This window comes from Poecilia mexicana, unplaced genomic scaffold (assembly GCF_051168715.1).
Source record: "Poecilia mexicana isolate PSO_F unplaced genomic scaffold, ASM5116871v1 scaffold_22, whole genome shotgun sequence".
NCBI classification, from domain to species: Eukaryota; Metazoa; Chordata; class Actinopteri; order Cyprinodontiformes; family Poeciliidae; genus Poecilia; species Poecilia mexicana.
Window position 1 is genome coordinate 9,327,856 of NW_028263391.1, and position 17,539 is coordinate 9,345,394.

The window sequence follows — 17,539 nt, forward strand, 5'->3', positions numbered from 1 at the left end:
AAGATTAATCAGAGCGCAAATCCTTTAATGTTCTTGTCTGTCTATCTATCTTGGAGGAGAAAGTTGTTGTAGGTGGCCACTCACACCACTGGGGGGCAGCAGCATATCCTGAAAGTCGGAAGCAAGCGATACAACCGGAAGTTTATATTCCAGCAGTTTAGCTTTGTGAGTTAATCCTTTTCGGTATTCTTTGGTTTTTCTCTTTGAGTTGTATTACAACCAAAAGCAACAATGTCCGAAAGAAAAGTCTTGAATGTAAGTAATCAAAAGAGAACATTTTCATTTAACGTCAAGGACATATCTACAACTTGGAATAATCACAGAGGGTTAACGTTAGCAGTGATGCTAAATGCTGTGTTTGAAACTTTGACGCTTTTTAAGATGTCTGTTTTGTTATCATTAATATTTATACGTTGAGGTTTTAAATCACATAACTGTTAGTTATTGCGTGCACTCAACGGTAAACTTTGCTCCAATATTCTACTTTTCTCAGAAATACTACCCTCCGGACTTCGATCCTGCCAAAATCCCAAAACTTAAACTCCCGAAAGATCGTCAGTATGTCGTCAGATTGATGGCTCCGTTCAATATGAGGTATGTCTGTTTATTCTAATAGCTAAATTGGGGGGTGGGGGAAATAAGCTTATTTGCTCTGGTTGCCCCCGCTAAAACATCCCAGCATCTTTTCAGATATGCTAAGGATGACTGTGCAGATGATATTTCTCTATTATTCCTATGTTGTATTAAAAGAGGAGAATTGTTGATTTAAAGGGGAGTGGCGCTTGGATTATTCTTCATTTGTTAACAAGAGAAACTCAAAGGAAACACAAGTTATCATCTTCATTTTGTACCAAAACGTCACAAAGAGACTCGTTGCTTTGAAGAAACGTTCAGGGTTCCCAGGAAAAACCAGAAAGTGCCTGGTTTTTAAGCGAGTTTGGTGTCAAGAATTGCAGCAAGGAAGCAACTTACCTCTCCTAAGAACCATGAAGGATAAACTGATGTTCTGTAGTAAGTAGGAGAGAATCCAAAACCTTGGTACTTACTGGGGGAAATGAACAGAGCTTCATCTGATAAGCCCTCTTCACAGTGCTGCATATTAACTGGAGCTACTTTCTGTTTTGTAGATATAATTGTGTTTTATGTCAGTTGCTTTGTCTATTGAATAAGATAAGGTCCTTATTACCAGATTCAATAAATTATTAGCTACTATAAATAACTTGAGATCTTCAGTGAGAAACGTTTTCTAAAAGCTTATATCTCTTCTGATACGCAGGTGTAAGACATGTGGCGAGTACATCTACAAGGGAAAGAAATTCAACGCTCGTAAAGAGACCGTTCAGAATGAACTATACATGGGACTGCCGATCTTCCGATTCTACATCAAATGCACTCGGTGTCTTGCTGAGATCACATTTAAGGTGAGGTGTAGATATCAGATCATTGTCACTAACTACTGCTAGCTTTTTTTGTTTCATTTAAAGTCTTGCAATAGGAATCAAACAATTAACTTAATATGATATTACAGACTGACCCAGAGAATACGGACTACGCCATGGAGCATGGCGCAACACGTAACTTCCAGGCTGAGAAACTCATTGAGGAAGAGGAGAAGAGGATCCAGCAGGAGAGGGAAGACGAGGAATTAAACAACCCCATGAAGGTCTTTTGTTTTGTCCACCATGTTTGTTGCTTTTACTAGTGTTAACACAAAGAATGAAGAAGTGATTGTGGCTTGATCCGTCCCCAGGTGTTAGAAAACCGCACAAAGGATTCCAAGATGGAGATGGAAGTTCTGGAGAACCTCCAGGAACTGAAGGAGCTGAACCAGAGGCAGGCTCTGGTGGACTTCGAGGGAATGATCGATCGATATAGAGAGCTGGAAAAGAGAGAGAGGGAGCGAGAAAAAGAGGAGGACGAGCGCGAAACGAAGTGAGTGAGGAAGGACCGAACCGAGTAAAACACGGCATCAAACTTGCACACGAAACCAGCCTGTAAAGTTAAAATGTTTTTTGTCTTGTCTCTTCAGAGAGATGTTGGAGCGTGTGCTTGTGAAAAGACTGAGAGACTCTGATTCCGATTCAGACAGAGAGGAGCAGAGCAGCAGCCAGTCAAAGACATCCTGTGCAGACAAACCAACAGATATTCTCACCACTGACGAAACTGATATGCAGGTTTGTGGAAACCCTGTTGCAGAAAATTGTTTGAAATAAATCTCATTAATTGGGTTCTTTTTTTCTTCTTCTTCTTTTTAGTTAATGCTTAATATTTCAGTATCACAATTTGAATTTAATCATTTCCTTGTGGGTGATTGTTTTGCACACATATACAATGATCATGGTTCTTTAGTATCTGATTTTTATTCTTCCATAAAGTCAGTCACATATAGCCTATTATCACTAACTTTGACAGTGTTCTGCTTTTTTCAAATATTAATAGCTCTTAAACAAAAATCAGATCGCAAGAAAAAATTAAGAGTTGGTGGCATGCTGTGTTTTCACAGGGAGCTTCATCTGGTGGAGTAAAGAGGGCCAAGGTGGAGAGCTGGGAGAAGAGTGTTGGAACCCTGCGAGGTCGAGGGGCGTTAAGCTCCCTGGTGGTGCGAAAGAAACCAACGGCGACGGATAAAAGACCCACTACAGAGGAAGCAACTGTTTCTCCTGTATCAAAAACAGGTAATGCACCCACATTACAAACAGCTGATGACAGATTGCCTGCTTTAGTCAAGCGTGTCTATTGAAATTTTTGTTTGTTCTGCAGATTCAAAGACGTCAACGGGTGACTCGACGGATGCTCCTAAATCCAGCGTTTCCCAAAACGCCTCGTCATCTCTCAGCCTGCTGGGGGCGTATTCAGACAGCGACAGCAATGACAGCGAGTGACAGCAGATGTAGAGGAAGACGTGTGAAAGTTCAGCTCAGAAACTAAATCATATGCAAGTTATATTGTCATCCACCCTCGTAAAAATCATAAAAAAATATATTATTTTATGATTTGCTTTTGAGTTAAAATAAATGTATGGTGATTGTGTAATATTTTTGAACAAAGTGTTCCAGTAAAATATTTTATTCAAACTTTAAAAGACTGATTTGACTGCAGTGGTCATTGAAAGTGAGATATAATGATGAATTAAACTGTTCTTGTGTCACATTTTATTGCAAAAACATGAACAATAAAAAAAAGCCCTCTCTCATCTATACCTGCTCTGTCATTAGGCAACACAGGAATTAAGAAATCAATATTTAGAAACTATTTCATAAAGATGCAGCCATTTTTTAAAATACACTTGTTCCAGTGGTTCTAGAATTTTGATGAACTCCTGGTCTCATTCTGTATTTAAAATGAAATCCAGTGTAATTATATGTATTTAATAAATCAAATATTTTTCAGCAAGGCATAAAAGGTTAAAATATTACTTGAGATGAACATTTCGTTTGCACTTGTCCATCTTGGAGGAGAATGAATATAAAAACATCCAGAAAAGCCACCTGGAGTTTTTGTTCAATAATGAGTGTAATTATTTCTAATTACACTCAAATAAACACAAAATGACGTTCAGCAGACAACAGAAGATAACAGAGGATTGAGGCCACTGAAAAAAATGTCAGCAGAAAAAAGTCGGAAATCTTCGGCTCTAATTTAAAGGGACCGAACATAAAACTTCAACGCCAACGACTAAAATCGTTTTTTTGTTTTGTTTTTTTTTTCCTCAAGTATGGCACCACAATGGACGATTGAAAGATTTCTGGTATAATCTACTCCACATCTTACAGACCTATTTAAATCTAAAGAGATACATTTCTTAAACATAGCTCCTTTATACGTGAGAAAATGGTTGCTCAGAAATAAATCTGTTTCTTTAAATTTACGGCACTAAAAATATCCCAACATCCCCCCTCCGTGCCCTCGACGGCAGACAGCCGTGCCAGTCAATGTTGTCCCGGGGACAGTCCAGGCTGCTCCACGCTCTGGAAAGCTCCAGCTAACACCAGCCGACTATAAACCAGTCGGCTATAAACCGGTTTTTCTTCCAGAATGTCTTATTTTTTAGGAGAGACACATTGATGAAAATTGCCTGATGAAAACCGGAGCGGGAGGAACCGTCGGTCCAAAGAGAGTTTTTTTATTATTATTATTTTTAGCTTAAGCTAACTTAGCTTCTCCGTGTTTACTGAGGGATGCTCTTGAGCTGCGCCGCTCATCTATTTAACAATTAATATTTCAGAGGTAAAAAACAACAACATTTTTTTCTGCTTTTTATCTTGACAATCATAGTCGGGGAGAAAATTGTTGGCTCGACACCTAAACGCTTTCTAGCTCTGTAGCTGAGTTAGCTGGCTAATGTTATTCAAGTTATTGAAGGCAGCTATTTGATTAAGCTTGACGGGAAAGCAATGAAGACTAAAAGGTTAGATTTTATTATTGACCTATTGAGGTTTTTTATTATTAAAAGTGTAGTTACTACTGTAGTAACTACTAACATGGTTCTGCGTCTTGCTATAATTATCAATATGTTGCACCAGGTTGCGCCACACACAGTTATGTGATTTATATTTGATCCACCTGCAGATGCTAAAATAAATACTCTTTTAAAAACAACCTGCATATTTACTATCATGTATTCAGATCTTGGTTAAAGCAGCTGCAGCAGCAGTTCAGGCTTTATTGCTCCAGATTTTTCTCTTTTTCTGCTCCACTCCTAAAGATTTTGAAGGAAGACCGTCGACTTCAGCTCCAGATATGAACGCCTCATCTCCAAAACATCCAGAAAGCGTCACTGTCAGATCCCCAAATGCTTCTCTGTTTGGGGTAGCAGCTGAGCACCTTGTACAGCGCTAAAGATTAATTTGTTCATTTGTTTTGCTGTCCTTGGTGAAGAAAATCATCCCAGCAGCATAATGCTGCCAGTGCCGTGTTTCAGATTGAGATTTTGTTTTAACCTGACCCTGCTTTACTGAGTTTCAGTGAGGCATGCAATGTAAATTACTGAATTATCACATTGTCGACTTTCTCATAAAACCACGGTGGTCTGTTATTCAGCCCTTGGCTGTTTAAACCAGCTTCAGGAGAAAGAGAGAACTTTACCAGCAACTATGAGCCACTGTCCAAACATTTCAGAGTTATGACTGTATCATTGCACTGTTTTCCTCAGATCCATGGCAAAGTGGCTAAAGGACTACCTAAACCTTGGCAGCAGGCGTGATCCTCCTCAGCCACCGAGGCCAGATTACACTGAGAGTGAGATATTGAGGGCCTACAGAGCTCAGAAGGAGCTGGACTTTGAGGACCCCTACCAACACTCGGAGAAGGAGCATCAGAATGGGGGCTTTGGCTCTTGCACCACAACAGTGAGCCTCCCCTCCTTCCCTGCGTTTGGCTCTGTGGTGTCTGACGGTGTGGAGGTACGAAACCGAAGGCTTGACGCTCGGCTCAGTCTAATCCTTTCTGAACACATCACATCTTAAATTGTTGCTTTCGATCATGCATCCTGAGGTTTTATTTATTTCCGTTCACAGTTTTTTTTTTCTCTCTGTCAGCTCTCTGTTTGGTTATTTAGTTTCTTTGAATTATTTTCATTCACATTCAGGTGAAAGTTGTGTCTCCAAAACACAGACTAATTAAAGTGGACTCTCAGGAGTTTGGCCGCTGTAAAATTCCTCTCAGTCCAGTCACTGTTCGCGAAGAACCTGTAAGCATTATATTTTTAATGTTTGATATATATTGTACATTTTCTCCCTTCACCTCTTTCTCACAGACCTTTATTTCGATTTGCACTCATTTCCACGTCTCTTCTGTAACGGCTCTCGTCACCTTTCTTAACTCAAGTCTTCCCTTTATGTTTTTACGTGCTATTTTTTATATTTTGGACCGGCTTCCCGCAAAGGTGGTTCCTTCTGCCCCGGCAGCATCAGATGGTGAAACGGATTACTCTGATCCCTTTGATGCGCGTCCAAACCCGAGAGGCCGACCGAACTGGGAGCTCAAATCTGCACCGACAGACTGCTGCAGCTACATGGAGCCATTCGAAGCCCAGCGGATCATTGCAGGTTTAGTAATGAGACTCGCATGGGCTGAAATTGTGCAAAAAAGGCAAACGATAGCATGCTGTGCTGTTGCCACATTAGACCTTTTCGAAGGATTTTGATCCTTCGTAAGTTTGGCTGTATCTGTCTGTTTACTGTTTAGATCTGCAACACACCGCAATGACGAACAGGAGCCCGAGCGGAGACGGTGGCCAGTTATACGATAACCCGTATGAGGAAAAGAGCCGCCATCAGCATCGAGCTGCTCCACCAGCGCAGCAGCAGCAGCAGAAAAGCGACGCTGGAGCTGCCCTGATGGACAGCAGGGAGAGCCGGCTGCCTCAGGACGACGAGAGGCCGGCCGATGAGTACGACCAGCCGTGGGAGTGGAAGAAAGACAACATCTCTAAAGCTCTAGCAGGTAAACCCGGGCGATCCAAGGACGGGAAATCTATTCAGTAAGGAGGATAACACGGCTTGCTTTCTGCGCGGCTGCAGTTCAGTTCGAAGGAGCAGAAAGGGAGCGCTCCCGAGCTCAGCCGGAGCACACGAGGTTTGCCAAGACGGGCTCCGCGTCGTCCGCGTGCGACGCCACGACTCTGCGGCTTGTTGGCGACACGCCTCCTCTGCTGGGTGAGAGGGTGGATCCGTCTCTGCCTCTGGAGAAGCAAGTGTAAGAGGAAATCTGCATTTGTGCTAATGACGGTGACGGCGTTTGATGTGAATTTGTGTTTTCACATAGCAGACCTAAATGACTGTATACCACAAAGAAAGGAAAATAATTTGACTTTAATGTCAGACTTTTATCAGTTATGTAAAAACAATCACTTATATCCAACTTATGCAGTGTCTTACAGGTCTGCCCATAGATATGTCTTTACTAAAGAAAAAATGAAGTTACAGGAGGTGTGTATTTTTCCTTGTGGTTTCCTGCAGGTGGTATCACGGCGCTCTGAGCCGCTCAGAGGCAGAGTCTCTGTTGACTCTGTGTAAAGAGAGTTCATACCTGGTTCGGAAAAGCCAGACCTGCCAGAACGACTACTCTTTATCACTCAGGTAGACATTCGGCCCTAATTTCTAGCCCAGTTCGCAGTTTATGTCTCGCTTTTGTCCAGTTTCAGTCGTTCTCTACTCATACTTTCAATCCAAGCACAGAAGCGCACATTATCATAATGTTTTATAACCACTGTGACCTTGTTTTGTTGTTGGAAGCTGCCGACGGGGGAATTCCTTCATCGTACGATTAAGGTTGCTGCTTGTAAGATCATGTTTGATTTAAACCTTCAGGCAGTTTTTACTCTTCTGTAATTTTTTTGCTTCACCTGCTCTTCTACTAATGAAGCATTATGTAAAAAGTTTCAAAAGTTTGCAAATAACACGTCCATCTAGTATTTTTTTTTTTTAAACAAATGTCCGTAGCACGCCACATAATAAAACCGTAACCAAAATGGCTGTTTTCTATTTAAACTGCACATATTGCCAAGCAGAAATATAAATCAGAGTCATAAATAAAACTGCATGTGCAAACTTGGATAGAGAACAAACACAAAAAAGAAAATACTTGATGGGGAGCCAACACAAACTCAACACTCGACCCACACTAAATTACAAAATGCTTGGGTGGTGATTTATTTTTTTTTATCAAACTAATGTATTATCTAAAGTTTTCATCAACATTTCCTCACCAATGATGGAGCTGTGCCAGTCTCAGAGAAATGCTTTGAGGAGGCAACTTTCGAGTTTTTGATTGTCGAGAAGATTTCTGGTGCCTTTCATATCTAGCCTCATCAGAGGCAGCCTTGGGCTCCCTGTTAGCAACATAAACAAAAGCTGCTAACAAGTTGTCACACCTGTGGCTAACATGTCATCCCTTTACACAAAGCAGCTCTGGCTCTGGAAGACTGCTGTTTTTGTACAAAGAAGAAATCTGTTTCATTTTTACAGGTGTGTTCTTTTTCTTTCTTTTTTTATCAGAGTTGTGAGCCTAGCAATGGGCTCTTTTCTTTGTTTTGTTTTGCATAATTTTAGTGTGAGATGAGAGGTTTCTAACAAAAGAGAGCCTGTTGCCTGTTTTATGTTTCCTTTCCCATCCACATTTCTCTATGAAGGTCTTCATACAGACTCTCTGTCAGTCAACATGAGGGCAGCTGATGTGAAATAATTCACCCTCAGCCTTGGAGCTGCTCCTAATCTTTTCTAAGTACCTTGAGAAGGTATAGTTATTTGGCAGGGTTATATTTACATGAAAGGTCATAGATAACTGCGTAGGTTGCATTACTTGTAGTCAACATTTATTTTTATTTATGTCATTTAAATCATTTCCAAATATGTTCACTTTTTAGACTGGACAATAAAACTTCAAATTGGACATTTAGGGCGTTGTACTCTAATGACCTTCAGGTCTTAAAAATCAAAGTGTGAAGAGGAAAGCTGTCTACATTGTGCACCGCATAGTAGTTTGTGTGTTTGCAGACCCAAGGGTTAACCTTAAATGTCAGGTTCTCATTAGCTGTAAGCAGAAAACCATCACAATTAACAGAAACAAAGGCTTGAAAACAAAAGTCTGTGTGGAATGAATCACCTGTGCTGTTTTGTCTTCCTGTCAAGGAGTTGTAAAGGCTTCATGCACATGAAGTTCACCCAGTCCGCAGACGGCCGCTACGTTCTCGGCGAAAACAGTCCTCCTTTCTGCACCATCCCCGAGGTCATCCACTACTACACCACACACAAACTGCCCATCAGGGGAGCCGAGCACATGTCCCTGCTGTACCCCGTCATTGTGCAGACCCTCTGACACTGACGCACACGCTCCCGTTCCGCCTGGTGCTACTGAAAGCAACGTCTACTCAACATTTACAGATTACGTCTTCACATTTTTTCCACTGCGACCCTCCAAACGCTGCCCTGTAGAAGTTGCTTGGTGCCATGCTTTCAGTGTGTTGGCATGAAATCTTTGTTTTAATATCAAGAAGGGCGTTTTAAAGTGTTTTAAGACGGCAGAATTGATTTAACGTTCTTCGATCTGTGTATTGCCTTCATGCAATCAAAGGATATACTTTAGTTTGTGCCAATAAACCATACATTTTTTTGTTTTTCTCCCGTTACTCTCATGTGGTTTTCTCTGGATAGCCAGGTTATTAAAACTACAGTCAACAAACAATGCTATTATTGCCCTTGAAGTATCTGTTACTAAATGACCCACCCTCTACACCAGTATCAGTCAGCCTGGCCTTCCTTTGCTTCCTTGGACTCTGGTTTTTCAGAGGCTTGTGAATGTCCTGCAATGTTGCAGCCATGCACCCTGCAGTGTTCTTGTTTCATCATGTTGCTGTGTCACGTTAACTTGACAACAAACTCCTGCAATATTAGTTTAGAGAGTATTTACTACAGTGTTATACAGAAAGATTATGGCTTTGTGGTCCTGATTATCAAAGAAACTTTGATAGGTTATTTACTGTGCTATTTTATACGACTCTAAATGTAAGCTCAAAATAAAGGTGTTCTGTTTTCCACTTTGTGCTGGGTTGTTTTTTTTTCGAATAGCAAATATGCGTTATTTAACTTTCAAAAACCTGGCGCTTGTTGTAATGACTGCAAGTTAAATGTTAATTGAGGGAAATTATAAGTCAAGGTTTGTTCAAGGTAATGTTCAGTGTTAGCTTTCCACCACAAGCCATCACTACTGATCACCTGTCCACTGAAGATGACGGCATGCACCAGTGGCAATATTTTGACAGGTATTGATATCAGTACTCTGATTATAGATCTACAATATGCAACATTTCCAGCAAATATTTTGACTGTAAATAAACTGACATATTTTGGTTCTTAACTTGATGTCCATTGTTACCATTAAGAAGTACAGTTTTTATACGTTACTGGGCAATGGTAGCAATAGTGACAGTGGAGATGAGGATGATGAAGACCCTTTGATCACTGAGGTAAATCAAGATGTTGAGGGACATAAAATAACCTACAGATTACAAACCTGTATGCATTCCAAAAAATAAATTAAATTCTGGCCTTAACAGGTCAGGAAGTGAAGACATTTCCAGTAATAAATATGGAGTCATGTCGTACCTCAGATACCCGAGGTCAAGAATGTATGTATTGATCATCAGACCTAGGTCTTCATCTTGACATCATACTTAGTGTTTTTTCACTTCTTGGAGAATGTGAATCTCTTACATTTCAAGGCATCTGTAGCTTGTGTGCTAATAAATGAGGGTTCCATCCAGACACGGTCAGCAGAACCAGTGCCATCCCATCACCGTCCAAACGCAGACCGGTGTATAAGGCTGTGGTGTCCAAAGTTGGCCTTGAGGCCCGGCATCCTGCATGTTCTAGTTTTCTGCCTGGTGGTAGCAACTTCCCCCTCAGCATTTCTCCTACAGCCAAAAATATCAACATGCAATGATCCAGCCTGCAGACAAGACTAATATATATCTGCATCCAATGTGTTGTTTGCAACCTGGGTACTTTGCGCATTTTCATGCGCCTTTTTGCGCATTCCTTGAATTAGCACACCAACCTGCTAATTTCACTGTGAATGAGGTACAGAAAAGAATCACGACACAATCGAAGAAGACAGACGGCTCTCGACCAAGCTTCGAAAATGGTTCCGATACCACAGTAGTGTTCCTGAACGGGAAGATGTTCTTCGGACTGCCTTTCTTGAGTCAGATTAGCTAGCTCTAGAATTCCATCCGGAACCTTTGTCACACTCACAGAGCAGTGGGGTTAATTACCATAGCAACAGAGTACTGACCAGGCAGCACATTGCCAGTGTTCGTAGCAATGGAGACCTTAGCTTGGCACGAGTACGCCGCCTAGGGGCAAGCTGGCAGAAGACAGAAGGAGGTAAGCTCTGCATGACTCCTGACATTTGACCAGACTAAACTGACAACCACTTTAGGCTTTCCAAATAAATTCTAGAGTAGATAGTTCCCACAAGCCCGAACCGGAAGTAAGTTACTCCAGAAATGCGCCAACTTGGTAGGCAAACGGTAAACAGCGCTACATAGCAGGAGCATTACCAAAACTTAATTTTTTTTAAAGGTTTTTTCTGCGCTTCAGGAGAACTAATTCAGTGTCTAGCAAAAGCATGAAAATAGTCAACTAGTCATTTGTGTTTACCGACGAAGCTTTAATCAGGGGAATGATGATGTGTGGTTGTATTTTAAGAACGTGAAGTTGATCCGTTTCCCGAAAGATTTTGCAGAAACGGCAAAAAACAAAGTCTCAATATCAAGACGAAGGCCTATCAACTGGAATGTCTGTCTTCTCTATTACATGCTATGTGTGACGCATAATAATAAATCATTATTAGCAACAATACCAATTTTATTTACAAAGCCACAACTGAAACGAAGTGCTGAACATCAGAGATAAATAGTGGGACATAAAGAGAAAGCATAAAAATAACGTGATAAAGCTATAATAAATTAAATCAAATCAAATAAACTTATACAGTTTAAAATCATGTGATATAAATAAGCAGCAACTGAATGTAAGTTAGGCTTTTTTGTTCAAACATAGTTAAAAAAAATTATCTGCACATCTACAATTTATGTTTATGTTTCATACTTTTTTGTAAATACCACAGTTGCAACCCAGCCTTATTCATCACCAGCAACCTCATCAAAACTCAACCCTTGCTAGGAGGAAATAAAGGTCTGGCTGGAGCACAATCTTCTCCAACTCATCAGCTCCAAAACTGAAGCCATCCTTGTGGGCTCTTCTCATCAGATCCAATCATAATCCATAACCAGCATCTTCTTCTCTGGTTCCAATATTCCTCTTTCATCTGCAGTCACAAATCTTAGTGTAAAACTGGATCCACAACTCACTTTTGAATCTCATGTCAACCACCTCTGCGAGACTCCATTCTTTCACCATTTCCAAAACCCATCCCATTCTCTCCCCCTCAGGCGCCAAAAAAACTGGTCCACACCTTTGTCTCCTCCAGACTGGACACCCACTTCTCATTGGGTTTCTTAAAAAGATTCTGCAGAGGCTCCAGCACATCCAGCGCGTTGCAACTAGAATACTGATGAGAGTGTACAGACATGACCTCAAACCTCCACTGTCTCCACTGGCTTCCCGTTTCCACCACGATTGAATACAAGATTTCCCTCCTCACACACCAATTCATCTACAAAAATGTCCCCACCTATTTCAAAGAACTGCTTAACCCTCAAAGCACAGCTTGCTTGCACCACTCCACCCTCTGAAACCTTCTCCACGTACCTAAAACCAAACTGAGGCCTTCTGTGCTACCACTCCACATCTATGGAATGCCCTTCCTGACACTGAGGGTACCAGAGTCCACTGACTGTTTTAAGAACATTTCTTAAGACGTTTCTTTTTAGCCACATTCAAATTTCTTCAGAAATCTTCTGGTTTTATTTTTGTCTTTACTCGCCCAACTTTTTGTCAGAGTCTTTCCATTACCCTCTTACCCATGCAACCTTGCGTTGAGGCTGGTGACTATCTCCATCTGTCTTTGGGCATGAGACTGGGAAAACTCTGGACAGGGTGACTCACACCTGAAGGCAATTTTAGAGGAGCCAATTAATCAGACAGTCATGTGGTCAGAGTACCAGGAGAATACTCAAGCAAACACAGAGTAAACATGCAAACTCCATGAAGAAAGACCCCCAGATCTTCTTGCTGCAGGGCAACTGTACTAACTGCATGAATTGACAATGTCCAAAATCTTTGAATATTGTTTCTAAACCACCTCTACCTTCAGCATGTACCTGTCTGAGAACAAATTACACAAAGTTTAACCGTATTTAGAAACTACTGTGCGTGACATCAGAAGGCAAAAGGTTGCACGGGATTTTATTTGGGCTTGCCAAATCAAATGGATCTGAATATAAGTTAATAATATACATTTTTTTAGATTTAGTTTTGTAAAAGGTTTTGAAAACCATATATCAGCTTCCTTCCACTTAGCGACTAGGCTCTCTCTGCTTCATGTTGTCTTATCATGTAAAATACCAATTAAATGCATTGAATTGTGTGGTGATGATATTAGGAATGTATGTGTCTTGACAATTTTTCCAAAGTGTGTGTGTCATCAGCCTACACTGCCGTCATGGGAACTGAAATTCAGCAACTATCTCACCGTACATCCGACCATTTCAAATATCTGGACCGGTAAGAATAACTAACACCAAAAGCTGATAATGTTCAGTTTCTCTCTTGTTTTTGAATGAGCCTCCTCTGGTTTTTCAGTCAAACTGCTCAGTGGCTCGAAAAAAAACCATCTGCGAAGTCAGAAGCCACCAACCCACCCCGTATGGTTTCTATTTTCGCCCCATTTTTTGGGTATGAAATTACAATTTCTTTGTGATAATACAGCATTGTTTTTGTTTTTCCCTGCTTCTAGTAGAGTTGGCCCCTACTTGGGCAGACTTGACCAGAACTCGAACTTTCTTCTCTAATATCCGGTAAATATAGCAGTTTGAAGAATGAAGCTGACTTCTTCTGATTTCTGTTTTTTTACCATGTAAATGCACTCAGATGTACAATCTATAACTTGTCTTAACCTTTCCTATCTCTCATTTTGAAAAATATGCAGTTGCTAAACATCTTTCATGTCATATTGTGCATATCAAAAAGTTACTATTAACAAATAAAGGAAAGTAAATCTGTATGTCTCATCTAGTCAGCCTCCCTTTCTTATCATTTTTGCCTCATACATTTTTATATTACTATGACTAGATTAAAGTGTCTCTTTCTTTCCTTTCTTTTAGGCTTACTCCCATATCGAAGATCAGCAAATGGGCTCTCCATGCCTTCCCATCTGAACGAGTATGTGAACTGGCTCAACCTCGGCCCTATGCAAGAGGGTGGCAGCCTGAACTCCCTCTACCAATACCTGTGAGTAGCAACGTGTACACAGCAAATTTGGAAGTGTTCCATCAACTCCTACAGAGTTAAATTCAACACTTTGAAAGTGTCTATATTGGTCCACTCTGGATGGTGTAGAAGTTACACTTTTGAAAGTGTTATTTGTGATAGAGTTGAATCAACACTCAGTAGCTGAAATCAAACACACTTCAGTGTTAATCTACCCAACACTAGTGTATATTATCAAACGTTAACACTATGAAAGTGTTACTCTAACACAGAATGGTGTAAAATATATATTAACATAGAAATCTGAGTTTTCAAATACTACTGGCAGGATATGCTGTGGTGGCGCAGGGGTTAAGCACAACCCACATATGGAGGCTCTAGTTTTCAATGTGGCTGTCGTGGGTTCAATTCCTGGTTTTCCCCTTCTCTCATTACCCACTTTTTTTGTCAACTTACTACCAAATAAAAGCCATTAGAGCAATTAAAACCTTTTTTCCCCCAGAAACTATTGGCCATCAATAATCCCCAAATTCATTTTAAAAGACATTAGATGGTGCATTAGATGCTATAAAAACACCAGCACCAGTTGCAGTATGCAATCACTTTTATTTCAAAACATCAAACACCACTGACAGCAATATACAACAAAGGTACTTTGCACTGAAGGTGAAGTGTGCTTTGAAAGTTCATAGGAAGCGGCCATGGATGGTCTTATGATCACTGATGGTGAAGTGTCTTTGGTGCTGCTCGTGTTTTTCCAACATGAAGGAGGAAGACTTCCAGCCTGTAAGGAAAAACAAGAAATATAGCAGAAACATTAGAATAATAAATAAATATTTTAAAAAGTAGTGTGAGCAAAACTAATCAGACTCACCTATGTGTGTCTCCGTCATATTCATTCAAATTACTCTGCCCACCTGGTTAATGTAATATATGGTAAAGTGTGTAATATCCATCGAAACACCCATAACTGCAAAAAAGTATTTTTCTTCTAAGAAATTGACCATTTATTTAGCATTACATTATCCGCCGCAGTTGTTGCGTTTTAAATCTACACCAATGATGTCCAATAACGATATTATTGGACAAATGTTTATGTTTTTGGCTATTGTAGTTATCGACTTAATAACATTTAAATTGTCTCAAATACAAATGTTATTCATAGGTTCTATGGTAGTGACTGTAATTATGTTACTTCACCCTGTTTTGTACTACACCCTGTATTTAGCGCCATCCATCCTCCCATCGTCTCTGACAAGCTTTACTGTCCCTCCTTAAGAGAATCGGGGGAAGAGTGAGGCGATAACATTTTACGATCCTACCAGATCTACTCTATCTGTGTTGTGTTTTCTGTAGGTGAGTAGAGCGTCACTGACGGCAGTGGCCTCCCCCCGAACTTGCAAGCTCGCCCAGCCAAAGAAGCAGTATTCTAAACCTGAACCTAGCCACTTATCTGAACCTCGACCTATGACCCATTTGACCTCAGCCCATCTAAGCCATCTAAGTATGCTAGCGAGTGAGTGTAAGTTCCTTTCCTGCAATGTTTTTTGATCAAAATGTTGCCTTTGCTCTGCCTGTTGCCTGATTGCATTTGTCTTTATAGTTCCAAAGGGAGAGCATCCGTTGTATCAGAGACAACGCTCAGCACGCTGGCCAGTTTCCGCCGCAGCCAGAAATTACTTTCCCTCCCAGAGAGTCCTTGAACTGTCCTGCCCCAGAATACGGAAAGATGTGTATGATGGATATAACCCATTTGTTGTTAGCCATGCAGCTCTCTGTGCTGACCCCTCTCCTCGGACATTACAGCTCTCTGTACCTCTGCCTCGAAAATGCACTCCAAAGGCATCACCCTACCACATGTAGAGAGGTGTTTGTTGTTCTTAGTATCATCACCAAACATCTCGCTGAGATCATCTCATTCCAAACAGCAGTAAATGTGGCAGCTCTGCCTATTGCCTCAGTTATTAATCTTTGTGTTTTTTGTGGGTTGAATCTGAGCGCATTGAGTCTGTTAACAATTTTACAGTTTGTTGTTTTAAAGTCAGTCATCACCGTATGTGAAGATGTTCAGTTACAGCTAAAATATTTTGAGTCTATAGGTTAAGTACTTTATATTATAAAACTTTATATTAAGTTTGTTACAAACAAGGTTCTTTTTTTTTTTTGACACAGCACAATAACTGCCATCACATCTGTTACAAACAACGTCATTATTGCTATGGAAAAAAAAAAGATTAACTGTGCTTTTTGTACATATATCCAAATCCTTTGATCTTGTACATCTTGATTTTTTTTACATTTTTTTATAAAGTCTGTTTGGGTGTTTCTCAAAGGTTCATATTGGGACCATGTCTTTTTTTTCCATTTAAATAAATAAATAGGTAGGATAGATGCAACTATGGTTCATGGATGATGCAGTTATTTACCTATTGCGTCATCATGCTATTTTAATCCATGTTTTACCTTTTTCAAAATATTTTAGTGCAGTTAAAATTGGTACTTCCTGAAAAAAAAAACTAAGCTTAATTAATATGCAAATAATTTGATTTTATTGCATTTTAAATATATCAGATTCTCAAACAATGTTTAAAAACAGATGAGAATAAACTGATTTCCTATTAGAAAAAAAATGTCAAGTTACGATTTCATTTACCAGGTGAAAAAGATATGCAAGCCGGACTGGCCTCATGTGGAAAACTGATGACCTTAATAACTGGTTGCCTAGTATAGAAGTATACCTCTATACTACAAATGCTCTATACTATAATATACTATATATGCTGATCTATAGATCAGACTCTCTATTTACAGAGCCTATTAGTCTTTGATGAAGTGGTCCTGGGACCTTTGCTGCATGTCTTCCCTTCTTCTCTCCTGTCTGATCTCCTGAAAATAAAAGTACAAGAAGAACAGTTTAAAAGGAAATCTTTTTAATCCCAAGTTACCTACCAGTCTGCATGTAGCTGTGTGAATGTATGCACATTTGCGACTGAGCAAATGTGACTCTACTGTAAAGCTCCTTTGCGAGGTCAGTATAGTTATAAAAACACCATGTAAATTGAGTCCATCTAACATTTTCTGTCAGGTGTAACTTTGAGGATTGGTCCCATAGTTGTCTCTTTTTCATTGGTGAATAATAAACATTGAACTGAGACCTGCAGTGCATGAAACTCACTGGAAGTTAACAATTATGTTTCTGTTGAAGTATTCCTAGTTTTTTTGCAAACTCTCCTCTGCAGGAGCTGACACACCTACGTGTGTTCCTGATGTTGATTTTATGAGCCAGGAGTGTCACCAAGTGGGCTGTTAAGGATGTGACATCCTGCTTCAACACTGGAATCTCATTAGAGCAGAAAATAAAGCATGCAGTTAGGGAAAATACTTCAAACCACGACTCGGATACATCCTGAAAGCGCCTGGGGCCCATTCTTCATTTATGATTAACTTGGGATAACAACGGAGACTGCTTTAGCGAAAAGTGTGGATCTTTATTGCACTATTGAGGGGAGCTGATAATGCAGAAGAACACATTCTTTATTAATATTAGAAAAGTTTTGACGATCTCTGATTTTCGCCCTTCCCAAATGCAGAAAATATGCGCTCTTCATCAATTAGATCAGAGTTTATTGAACCTATATTTTTAAGGA

The 17,539-nt window shown here is 40.2% G+C and overlaps 3 protein-coding genes across 4 annotated transcripts; all 3 read left to right on the plus strand.

The window, feature by feature from the left end:
- Positions 1 to 108: 108 nt before the first annotated feature.
- Positions 109 to 3,197, plus strand: yju2 (YJU2 splicing factor homolog). Its single transcript, XM_014995492.2, has 8 exons — positions 109 to 255; positions 494 to 594; positions 1,277 to 1,421; positions 1,529 to 1,663; positions 1,751 to 1,932; positions 2,030 to 2,174; positions 2,504 to 2,675; positions 2,761 to 3,197. The coding sequence occupies exons 1-8, from the start codon at positions 232 to 234 to the stop codon at positions 2,880 to 2,882; spliced, it is 1,026 nt and encodes a 341-aa protein (XP_014850978.2). The 5' UTR covers positions 109 to 231; the 3' UTR covers positions 2,883 to 3,197.
- A 393-nt stretch (positions 3,198 to 3,590) lies between these two features.
- Positions 3,591 to 9,535, plus strand: shda (Src homology 2 domain containing transforming protein D, a). Of its 2 annotated transcripts, XM_014995490.2 has the most exons (8): positions 3,597 to 4,227; positions 5,153 to 5,402; positions 5,588 to 5,689; positions 5,885 to 6,047; positions 6,187 to 6,444; positions 6,522 to 6,696; positions 6,960 to 7,079; positions 8,631 to 9,535. In XM_014995490.2, the coding sequence occupies exons 2-8, from the start codon at positions 5,157 to 5,159 to the stop codon at positions 8,815 to 8,817; spliced, it is 1,251 nt and encodes a 416-aa protein (XP_014850976.2). In that variant the 5' UTR covers positions 3,597 to 4,227; positions 5,153 to 5,156; the 3' UTR covers positions 8,818 to 9,535. The 2 variants fall into 2 exon arrangements, with proteins under 2 accessions (XP_087858533.1, XP_014850976.2); XM_088002407.1 differs by lacking the exon at positions 5,588 to 5,689 and having other exon boundaries at positions 3,591 to 4,227.
- A 3,533-nt stretch (positions 9,536 to 13,068) lies between these two features.
- Positions 13,069 to 15,755, plus strand: spmap2 (sperm microtubule associated protein 2). Its single transcript, XM_014995496.2, has 6 exons — positions 13,069 to 13,187; positions 13,266 to 13,327; positions 13,423 to 13,480; positions 13,787 to 13,913; positions 15,249 to 15,414; positions 15,496 to 15,755. Exons 1-6 carry the CDS (start codon positions 13,072 to 13,074, stop codon positions 15,753 to 15,755), a joined length of 789 nt encoding a protein of 262 aa, XP_014850982.2. The 5' UTR covers positions 13,069 to 13,071.
- The last annotated feature ends 1,784 nt before the right edge of the window (positions 15,756 to 17,539 follow it).

Coding starts and splice junctions, on each gene's coding strand:
- spmap2 (XM_014995496.2), top strand. CDS start 13,072: ATGTGTCTTGACAATTTTTCCAAAGTGTGTGTGTCATCAGCCTACACT. Junction 13,188..13,265: donor CATTTCAAATATCTGGACCG/GTAAGAATAACT, acceptor CTGGTTTTTCAG/TCAAACTGCTCAGTGGCTCG. Junction 15,415..15,495: donor AAGTATGCTAGCGAGTGAGT/GTAAGTTCCTTT, acceptor TTGTCTTTATAG/TTCCAAAGGGAGAGCATCCG.
- yju2 (XM_014995492.2), top strand. CDS start 232: ATGTCCGAAAGAAAAGTCTTGAAT. Junction 595..1,276: donor ATGGCTCCGTTCAATATGAG/GTATGTCTGTTT, acceptor TCTGATACGCAG/GTGTAAGACATGTGGCGAGT. Junction 1,933..2,029: donor GAGGACGAGCGCGAAACGAA/GTGAGTGAGGAA, acceptor TTGTCTCTTCAG/AGAGATGTTGGAGCGTGTGC.
- shda (XM_014995490.2), top strand. CDS start 5,157: ATGGCAAAGTGGCTAAAGGACTACCTAAACCTTGGCAGCAGGCGTGAT. Junction 5,403..5,587: donor TGGTGTCTGACGGTGTGGAG/GTACGAAACCGA, acceptor ATTCACATTCAG/GTGAAAGTTGTGTCTCCAAA. Junction 7,080..8,630: donor GACTACTCTTTATCACTCAG/GTAGACATTCGG, acceptor CTTCCTGTCAAG/GAGTTGTAAAGGCTTCATGC.